This window comes from Microtus oregoni, unplaced genomic scaffold (assembly GCF_018167655.1).
Source record: "Microtus oregoni isolate MIOR12 unplaced genomic scaffold, Mior012 000044F_ref0000062, whole genome shotgun sequence".
Lineage (NCBI taxonomy): Eukaryota > Metazoa > Chordata > Mammalia > Rodentia > Cricetidae > Microtus > Microtus oregoni.
Genome location: NW_024543218.1, coordinates 737,355 through 747,625, shown reverse-complemented (window position 1 = coordinate 747,625; position 10,271 = coordinate 737,355). Strand labels below are relative to the sequence as shown.

Sequence of the window (10,271 nt, the reverse complement as noted above, 5' to 3'; positions counted from 1 at the left end):
TAACTCTGGGTTTTAACGCACTCCCCTGAGGGGTTGTCTTTGGGAAGGGGGCGCGGCGTAGGCACGCGTTAATTTCCAACGTAATCGTAAACAGACTCCAAAGTCTAGCGGGTCATTCTGTGGCCGCCTTAGTGTGACTCGGCTTTAACCTTGTTTTCTCCGGGACGTCTCCTCCCGCCGGATCTCCACCGAGGTCACAAAACCAGAACAGCCACAGAGTCGAAACTGGAGACAGACACTGGCGCTGACGTCGCTGCTCGGCTTATTTACGTTTGGGGTTTTTCTTTTCTTTTCTTTTTTAAGTAATGGGGAAAGTCTTCTGTGACATGTGACAGTTGGTTTGCTGCCTTTTTTTTTTTTTTTTAACTAATGGGCATAGGTGAAAACTATACCCAGAAGTGCGGACATGCGCATCTTGAAATCAGCCAAAACAGCATCTGGGTTGTATTTGGGGCGGGGGTGGAGGGGATTCATAGTTGAACTCCTATTGGAGCTCCCCTCTCAAGCAAAATAAACCAATAGGAACGAGTGTGTACTTAATGGCTAATTTCTGTTTGAAATACTGAAGGGTGAAGGGGGTATCCTCTGGTAGGGATTGTAGCCCACAAAGTTAGACACTGTTTACCGAACCGGACGAGCAGCCCCGGCGTGGTCAACCCTTTTCTACAAAGGTGGGCGGCGGGGGGGGGGGATTGTAGCGGGGCACACATGCGCCCCAGTCATCCCCAAGCCCAGACGTTTAAAGACCATGTGAGCATGACAAGTGTCTATCCCCAACGTGTTAGATTTCGAAACTGTCTTGCAATCCAATCCGGAACTCAGAGCCTGGGGGAACAGACGTTCACCTAGGGTGCTTAAGTTTGTGTCTCATCTCCCCCCCCCCCCCCGCGCCCTTCACCTCCACACACACCTCCCACTGTCAAGAAGAGTCCACGAGGAGAAGGGTGCGCCGCGCCCGCGTGTCAATGGCAGCTGCGCCTACTGGAAGAAGTTGGTTCTTGTCCGGAATACTTTTCCTCCGGTGCCCCACCCCTTGAATCAGCAGCCGCTGCCTCTTGCGGCTGGAGCAGGGACAAGTGGAGTTTGGGGCAGCTGTCAAAAACAAGGGTGGGGGTGTCCTTTCTTCTCTGGGATGGACCGGAGTGAAGGAGGAGGTGTCTTTAACTCTCTCCCCATCTGTTGCAAACTAAAAGCACTTTTCGCCCCGGGAGGAAAGGCCCCGGAGGAGAAACCGGTGTGGCCGCTGAGGTCTGAGGGATGTGGACGGCGTTAGCGCTTCAGGCAGGCAGGCATGACCCTGTTTCTGGGCTCTGCCACCCCAGAGAGGGACCAGTGACCGCGGCCCCCCGGATCAGGGCTGTTGAGCTGGAAGGTGCGGGGGAGGGGCAGAGGAGCGGCTGGGCGGGCGGGGGACTGGGCGGGCTGCTGGGGGCGGAGGCAGGACCTCCTGTACCTTCCCTCTGCTCTCTCACTCTGACAGCGCCGAGGTGCGCGGAGTGGAGCGGGAAACAAAGGAGTTGAGTAGGGAGGGGAGTGAGTTGAGCCAGAGAGAGCCCCCGGCTGGCTGCCAGAAGATCCTGGCTGGAGGAAGCCCAAGTGTCACTTGAATTCCAACCCAGGAGTCAGCGCCTGGGACCCAAGCACCTTGTGTAGCAATAGTGGCTGGAATACTCTTCTGTAAGTTACCGGAGCGCCAGTAAAGGAGGATCATCGCCCGCCCCCCGCCACTCCGACTGCTGGCCCCTAGAAACCCCAGCTTAACCTCTCGCTGGGACGGGGAGTTCCAGAATGAAAAGCAAAAAGGGTAAGGTTGCGGCGGGCTGTGAGCACCCGGGGCTTCAGTGCGGGACATGTGCGGGTCGTGCTGGATCGGGGGACACTGTCTTGGTGGACTTTTCCGCCCAGTGGCACCCGGGCCGGAGAAGTGGCCGATCTCTTTGTTGAGGCTGTGTCTCGAATGGCAGTTGCTGTTCTTTTCCTTCTAGACACAACACGAGGGGCTGTTGTGGGGAACAGCCTCACCACGCTGCTGGCACGTTGTCAAGAAACACGCTCGGCGCCTTGTTTGTGCGCCTCCAAGTTTCATTGTCTTCACTGACACCCCATGCTCGATCCAGCCGCCGCGTGGTCTCTAGTGCTGTTTTCTGGGACGGGGTGTGGGTTGGGTGTTTAAGGGGCCCCTCACACCTCGCTTTTCTAGCCACCTTACCTTTTGTCTAAAAGTTCGGTTCCGGGTGCTCTCACTCCCCCAGACCACGGTACTGTTTTTTAGGGATGTGGTTGGTTTTTATTTTTATTTTTTCACTATCAAAAGAATGTGATCCAGGACCGACACATCATTCTAGGGCGAGGGAAAGCAGGACTTTTAAGATTACTAGCTTCTAAAAGTTTTCCCACGATGAATTTAGCACAGCGTGAGCCTGTTAGAACACTAGGACCATGCAGTCAAGATGTGTTCAAGTGTGACAAGCAGGCTTGGTTGTAAGTGCAGAGAGCGAAACTGTCATTGTTTCCACCAAGCTTTACAACTAAAACTTGCCGTCAGTCTGGTTTAAAAACAAAACACACAGGGGAGAGGGAAAAAAAACCCGAAAGGTCAAAAGCCTGTGAAGTCCCTTTTGAAGCTAACTTTGGAATCCCTGACTGGGAGGTCCCTCGAGTGTTCAGTCGTGGACTAGAGTTGGCTTTTCTGTTGTGATTTATGTGGGGTGGTTCAAAACAGAAGTTAATCGCTTGGGGAAGCTGGCGGGGGGGGGGGGGGGGGGGGCGCTGCTGCGCATGCCCAAGAGCTTCCTCGAGTTTGTTACTCCGCATTCTTTCAGACCCAGACCGCCACTGCAGTTCCAACGACTGCAGTTCCAACGGAACACGGTTACGGAACACAGTTACGGTGGCCACCTCCCGTACACAGACACCCCGGGGTTCCTCCCCGCTCTCTCCCTTATAGAGTGTGCTGATGTAGTTCCGTAGGAGACCCTGAAACATACGGAACTCATGAAGACCCTGGGTACTTGGTTAAGTAGGCCGCCTTGCCCATCTCCATCCCGGTATAGCGAGAGCTTGGGCGCTTAGAGTTGAAAGAGTTTAGCTGAGCTTTGGGGAAGGCTTCGGGATCCTCTGCAGAGTCGTGTCACTCTGACGAGACTGACAGATGTAGACCTGGTGGGAGGTGTTCTGTTCCAGTAGCATCTACATGAGGTGTTTTGGTTTTGAGTGGTTCTCAGTGCGGTGCGGAATGCGAAGCCGGAATTCCGTGGGTGGGGAGGGGGACCGGCTACTAGCCTCCTCCTTCTTGGGTGTCCCCTTCCTTAGATGCAAGGTCTGGGGAAAACATCAGAGGTCCCCAGCCCAGAGCGCGTGGGTCCCGCAAGTCAATCCCCAACTCGTGGAAACAATGAGCGGTGACGTGTTGGAGGGGAAACTTTGCGGCAGCCGCTTCAGAGCTTATGGTGGGGAGGTTGCTAGGGCTCCTTTCCCTTTTTAGGTTTCCCCAGTACATGGTCTGAATGGGGGCAGAACCCTGAGGCAGTGAGCCCCATTGTTCCAGCTTGGTTGCTAACTTGTACAGTAGGGGTTGAAGAACTCCAAAGAACAAAAGCTGCTTGCTCTCCTCCGGCTCCTCCCTCTACCGCGAGCCTCTCAGCCCTGCCTTCCCCTACCTGGGAGGGGAGGGCAAGCTTTCCCTGTCCTTGGGCGAGGATTGCTTAAACCTGTCCGCCTATTGTGTGTCTTAGGAAAGTCTGAACATCTTTCAACTTCAGAACAAAGACTGATCTGATAATAAAGTGCCTTCGTAGAAAGCCGAGACAACCCGAAAGAGCTCCCAAAATGGCTTCGGAACTGGCTGGGAGAAGGCTCGACTAGGAAACCCCCAAGTGTCCTCACGGGGTCTCCAAGCCCCGTAGTGAAGTTCCATCCGAGTTACTTGTCCAGAGGGGAGACTTTTTAAGTTTATCCTTAAACTTTTCCTTTGATCTTTCCTCAGATTCTTTTTCTAGTCTCCATTAGATCTTTAAAACCCAAGCTCTCCCACCCCCCAACCTTGTTTCAGAGGTTCAGAAAAAGAAAGTGAAGAAGCAAGATTTGCTTCTTAGCGCCATGGGATCCACAGGCCATCTTGTGGCTTTCTGAACAACATTTCCTTGTATGTGGGTAGAGTAAGAGGCTTGTGATTCTGTCCCACACCCACCTCTCTCCCTCCCCAACCGCATTTTTTTTTCTTTTTTTTTCAAAAAGTGTAAGCAAAGCGAGACTATTGGAAACAAGTCCTGACCGGGAAACTTTTCAAAAGCTCTGTTACAGTAGGAAATGAGTAACGAGGAAAAAAGCCTGTGTTTTTCCAAGTCGAGCCACAATCGGGAGCGAGTTTTAATGAAAACAGCTCTGACAGTAGCAAACGTGGTCTAGCAACGCTGAACACATCAGCTGGCCCGCCCAAGGCACCAAGTCTTAACTTCCTGTTTCTTCAGCCTTTGTGCATGCTTTGGAAATGTTTGTAAAGAAGACTTGATTTTCTTTCTTTCTTTCTTTCTTTCTTTCTTTCTTTCTTTCTTCCTTTCTTTCTTTCTCTCTCTCTCTCTCTCTCTCTGTCTCTCTCTCTCTTTCTTTCCTTCTCCTCCCTCCCCCTCCTTTTCCCCTCCTTCCTTCCTACCTTTTTTTTTCTTTCTCAAATGAACAGGGGCGGCAGTTTGGTGTTGCTTAACTGAAACCTGCTTTGTGTCCTTAGACTTCTTCTGAAAGATCATGCATGCTTTTTGTCAAACTCGAGTGATCAGATGAAAGGGCAGGCTTTAGGGGTTTTTTGTTTCAAGCACTTTGTTATTACCAATTTACAGTTGGGAATTAACTGCTCAATGAGCGAGTTTCACACTTTTTCCCTCCTAGATTTAAAAAGAGGGGGGCAGGGAATAGAGCCTGGCTTTTCTGAAGTTGGGGGAGTTGAAGCAAATTGCTTTATTCAAATGCTGTTAGTTACCCAATTAACCTGACATGTTTAAGAGTGAGATTTCCTTGGTTATCAAAGCAAATGTGAATCAGGAACTCATTTATAGTCGAAGGTGGTTTTTTAAAACGGTTTTTCACCCAGATTTCAATATGGGACTTTTAAATGTTCTCAAATTCTGTACAAGTAAAGTGCTTTCGTTTTTAAAAATTGCCCTTTAGAGTTTTTTTTTTTGTTTTCTCTCGAAGCATTAATTGCATTTTTAAGAAGGGACACTTGAATTGCATGGCAGTTAAAAATGGAGGGTTCTTGTGGTTTATAATGGCAGTTTGTTAAGCCTTAAGCTACAGTGAATTTGCAAAATCATCTGCCTCTTTTGTTAGAACTTGCTTTTACTTTGTCTGGGGGATTTGGGCTTTTCCTGTAGGAATGCCTTCTAGCACCTTCTGCCCCCTGCAGGCAAAGCTAAAAATGTGTCAACAAAGTCAGTCTGCTCCTGGTTGTAAAATAAATTCCTTTAAAATTTATGGAGTTGATGTTTCACTGTGAAGAATATTCTGTTTTTATTTCCTAGATCAATAAAAGAGCTCAATTAAGATTGGATAAAAAACTATACAAAGCTTAGAAAAGATACATTTTTGCAAACTTTCCCCTCAAATAGAAAGTTTCATATATTATAAACTTTACATTGCCTGACTTTTAGATTTAAAAGCAGTTACTAGCATTTGTTAGAGTAAACGTCTTAAGGTTCAAAATGACGCTAAAATGTCTGTAAAAGTCAAGCTGGCCTGAATTTTCATTGGTCTGTGATTTAAATAATCTGTAGGGTTTGGGAATTCTTAACATTTCCGGTAGGATTAAAGCATTTATCACCAAAATGGTTTCCTCTGTGGGTTGCATATTCAATTTTCTTTGTCATGTAAGAATTAAAAACTGATGGGCAGGGTAGCATTCTAGGTTCATATCTAATTGATAGCTTAGGGACCATCGAAGTACATGAAAATGTACAGTGCTTGCTTCACAGCAAATCTTTCACAAAAAGAGAGAAGCATTTTCAACCTTAGTCACTCGATAGTGTCTCTAGGTAGCAGTGACCTTAAAGACAAGGTTGTGGGATACATTCCCCTTCCTATTTCAAGTGTGAAGACTTCTTACTCCCTTTGAGTGCAAGTTGGCTTTTCTAAGTATCATGTTAGAAAAAAAAAAAGTTTCATCTCAATTGGGTATAGCAAGAAAGACTGAGAATTTTGTTGGTTGAGTGCCTGCCCCAATGGCAGTGGCAGTCTGACTGCTTCTCCTGGCCTTTCTATGGAGACCCTGGCTCAGACTGAAAACTTCACAAGGACAGGGGATGGTGTAAGTAAGTGAGTTCTGAGATGGTAGCTCTGCTGGCGATAGTGACGTGGCCTTGTCCTCTCGCAGGCCTTGTCGCGGCTTCTGGCAGCGAGACTGAGGATGAAGACAGCATGGATATTCCCCTGGACCTGTCCTCTTCGGCGGCCTCTGGCAAGAGAAGGAGGAGAGGCAACCTGCCCAAGGAGTCTGTTCAGATCCTGCGGGACTGGCTGTATGAACACAGATACAACGCATATCCTTCCGAGCAAGAGAAAGCCCTGCTCTCCCAGCAGACACACCTGTCCACACTGCAGGTAAGCTGAAAAGCTAAAGGTTAGCGCCAGGACTTCACCCCTGCACTGCCGGGCTTCTACCACCAAGCCTTCCCCTAATGTGTGCATACACTTGTTTTATTTAACATTAGAGACTTTCTAGCATTCCCGTGTGTCATTTCATTAAGCTCTCCCCTCGTCTAGAGAAAGCAAGAAACAGAACCTTTCCGTTTCAAACTTCATAGTGTGAAAAGCTAATAATGGGCTATTTATGGAGGACAGAAACACTTGGCACTCGTCGGTCAGGAAGCATTTCCTTCAGTGCCTGAAAGAGCCTATGCAATGTGTATTGAAAAGGAGGTTAAACCTTACTCTATTGCCCAGGAAACTGGTTTGATATTTAAACAAGGACAGACCTCAGTGAGGTAATTCGTGTTATGTCTGTTGACACAGTCATTTGAACGGAGAGAAATCAGTTACTGGGGGGTGTGGCCTCTTTTATACAGGAAAAGCTTTCCTGTAGTTGATTAACTTAAATGCTAGGGCAGTAGGTAGTAGGTTGAAGCAGACTTAAAGGTGAACCTTCCTTAAAGTTATATTCAAGTATTTGAGATCTTATGCCTCTCCCTTGGTCCTGAAAGGGTTTGTGGATGATGACAGGACCATAGCAAATTTGTCCTCAGGGCAGGCTGACTCAGCTTGAATGCCTTGCAATAACTTGTAAGTCCCTCCTGGCTGTTGTTGGGTCCCTCACCTGCTAGGCAAATGTTCTACCATCATTGAACTACCTCCTTAGTCCCAGATAAGCCCTTTTATGCCTCCTTTAACTCAGAGAGAGAGAGAGAGAGAGAGAGAGAGAGAGAGAGAGAGAGAGAGAGGTCAGTTGGGCACCCTACATAGGATGTTTTCAGAACCTGTTTGTCGAGTGCACAGAGAAAGTGTTGAAGCAGATCCCTGTGATTTCAGGTCTGTAACTGGTTCATCAACGCCCGCCGCAGGCTCCTCCCTGACATGCTGAGAAAGGATGGCAAAGATCCAAATCAGTTCACAATTTCCCGCCGTGGGGCCAAGATTTCAGAAGCTAGTTCTGTGGAAGCTGCCATGGGTATCAAAAACTTCATGCCGGCTCTAGACGAGAGCCCGTTTCATTCCTGCACAGTTGGACCCAACCCAACCCTAGGGAGGCCAGTGTCTCCCAAGCCTTCCTCCCCGGGATCCATTTTGGCTCGCCCATCAGTGATCTGCCATACCACTGTGACTGCACTGAAAGATGGGCCTTTCTCTCTCTGCCAGCCGGTTGGTGTGGGACAGAGCACAGACGTACAGCAAATAACAGCCAGCAGCTTCACAGACACCTCTCTTGTGTACCCCGAGGACACTTGCAAATCTGGACCGAGTCCAAACCCTCAGAGCGGCCTTTTCAACACTCCTCCCCCTACTCCGCCGGACCTCAACCAGGATTTTAGCGGATTCCAGCTCCTAGTGGATGTTGCACTCAAACGAGCAGCAGAGATGGAGCTGCAGGCCAAACTCACAGCTTAACCCTTCTTCATCCGAAACAGTTCTCCACAATACGGTCCTGACTGTCAGAGTGATGGCAAGAGATGCATTATTTTATATATTTTTCTATGAATATTTGCACATGGGATTGCTCAAACGAAGCTTCCTGTTACTAAGATGTCTTCAATGGAATGCAGCCATTCATTCCAAGAACTACAAACTAAAGCTACTGTAGAAACTGAGGGTTTTCTTTTAAAAATGTTTCTTGGTAGATTTTTCATAATGTGAGATGTTCCCAATATCATGTGATCTTCTCCCCCCTCCTTTTTTTTTTGATGTTTTTTTTTCCAGACTGTGCAATACTTAGAAGCCGTAGCATCTTTCTATTTCCATGTGGAACAGAATACCCACATACAGTCTAATGAATACATTTTCAGTTTTTTTTTTTTTTTTAAGATTCAGGCAAGTATGAATCTAGTTGTTGGATATCTTTTCATGATGTAATAAAGTATTTTCTTTAAAAGTTATTGCCATGAGGAGTACTTTCTTTTTTTTTTTTTTTTTTTTTTTTTTTTTTTTTTTTTTAAATATTTATTTATTTATTATGTATACAATATTCTGTCTGTGTGTGCCTGCAGGCCCGAAGAGGGCACCAGATCTCATTACAGATGGTTGTGAGCCACCATGTGGTTGCTGGGAATTGAACTCAGGACCTTTGGAAGAGCAGGCAATGCTCTTAACCTCTGAGCCATCTCTCCAGCCCGAGGAGTACTTTCTTGAAGGAAGCATTTAGAGCCCAGCAGGAATACAGTACACCCACAAGCAGGAAGTGGGGGGCAGGGAGGAGTGTGACTTCGAGGTGTGTGTCACTGCTTTGACGAGCCGTGGACAACAAACCATTATGAATAAACAGGATGTGTGATATTTACTCTTGATTGGAGGCGGAGCTGGCCCTTCAGTCTTTGCGTAGATTGGCAAATTGCACTGAGGTACCAGCATTTAAGTATTAGAAATCACTATATACATCAGTAGTGAGCTGCTGCATGTTTCAGACAGGCCCTTGTTAAATGGAAGGCTTAATTTCTCACAAGTAAACAGTACAAGCAATTTTCATGTCTTTCTAGTATTAATTCTGGTGGTACAGGTGGTACAGGCTTTTGCATCTGAACGTAGCACTCCTTTGTGAAGCAGTCACCTTTGAGACGCTTTTAAAGCATTTTCCATGATGACGGCATGACCGGGAAAGTGCTGGCTCCGATGACACTCTGAGTTTATGAAGCTTTCCAGGGTCATAAGTTTGAAAAACTGGTGCCATGTACAAGTGGAGTTTGTTGGGACAGGAAATTCCTTACACTTACAAAGCCTGGCTGGTCAGAAGGGAGTCGGTCAGGCTCCTTTCGGTTGTCACATACCACAGAACTGTTCTGACAAAAGTCATGCAGAGTGTGAAGTTCCTTTGTTGCTAAAGCCCTGTCCGCTGTCCCACGGCCTGAACTGTCCACAGTCTGAGGGTGCATCACGGCTTCTCTGTGGCGGTTTTAAACAGGAGCAAATTCTCACACAGTGAAGTTTACCTAAGTGTGAACGTGGCTGCTAGAGAAAGCGATGCACTCAAAAGGTTTCTCTGTAAGCAAAACAGAAAAACTTGACAGTGGCCAGTCTAGAAGTATAACAAAATGAAGAAACAGTCTTCCAGCCAGTGGGGTTCTGTCAGACGGCTGCCTGGCCATAGTACGAACAAATTGAAGGTGGTTAAAGAATTGTGCTTACGTCAAAGCTGGAACAAAGGTCACTAACTTTGCTTTAAATCCAACCGCCTATCCATGTTATGGTGTTACATTAAAAGACAGCGGGGGAAAAAAAAGCCCCAAAACTAAAGCTGGGGAGGGGGGTAGCTCAGGACTAGAGTACACAAGACCAGGCCAAAAAATGGCAAGGTTAAGGGTCAACGAGACCTGAAACCCACGTTTTCTGCGGTTTTCCTCATTTGCACGGTATAGATCCTACAATCGCTGATGTAGAGTGAATATAAGCCATTGTGTGAACACGTGTCACTCAAAAGCTTGTATATCAGCTGGGCATGATGTCACACCTGTAACCCAGCCTTGAAACAGGAGAATCATAAGCTTGGAGCAATCCAGGGTCGCTTTGTTTGGTTTGATTTTGGTTTTTGCTAGCTCATAGGGTGTATATAATCGGGTCTCTGAGACCAGAGTCTCTTT

General features: G+C 47.4%; 1 protein-coding gene across 2 annotated transcripts; it reads left to right on the top strand.

The window, feature by feature from the left end:
- Positions 1 to 1,052: 1,052 nt before the first annotated feature.
- On the top strand, positions 1,053 to 8,535 carry LOC121434791 (homeobox protein TGIF1). Of its 2 annotated transcripts, XM_041633765.1 has the most exons (4): positions 1,355 to 1,372; positions 1,481 to 1,804; positions 6,365 to 6,591; positions 7,516 to 8,535. In XM_041633765.1, the coding sequence occupies exons 2-4, from the start codon at positions 1,789 to 1,791 to the stop codon at positions 8,089 to 8,091; spliced, it is 819 nt and encodes a 272-aa protein (XP_041489699.1). In that variant the 5' UTR covers positions 1,355 to 1,372; positions 1,481 to 1,788; the 3' UTR covers positions 8,092 to 8,535. The 2 variants fall into 2 exon arrangements, with proteins under 2 accessions (XP_041489700.1, XP_041489699.1); XM_041633766.1 differs by lacking the exon at positions 1,481 to 1,804 and having other exon boundaries at positions 1,053 to 1,372.
- Positions 8,536 to 10,271: the final 1,736 nt, after the last annotated feature.

Bases quoted from the DNA above. Each gene is read 5' to 3' on its own strand.
- LOC121434791 (XM_041633766.1), top strand. From the start codon at position 1,258: ATGTGGACGGCGTTAGCGCTTCAGGCAGGCAGGCATGACCCTGTTTCT. The intron at 1,373-6,364 runs GTGCGGGGGAGG...GTCCTCTCGCAG, and splicing joins CAGGGCTGTTGAGCTGGAAG to GCCTTGTCGCGGCTTCTGGC. The intron at 6,592-7,515 runs GTAAGCTGAAAA...CTGTGATTTCAG, and splicing joins CACACCTGTCCACACTGCAG to GTCTGTAACTGGTTCATCAA.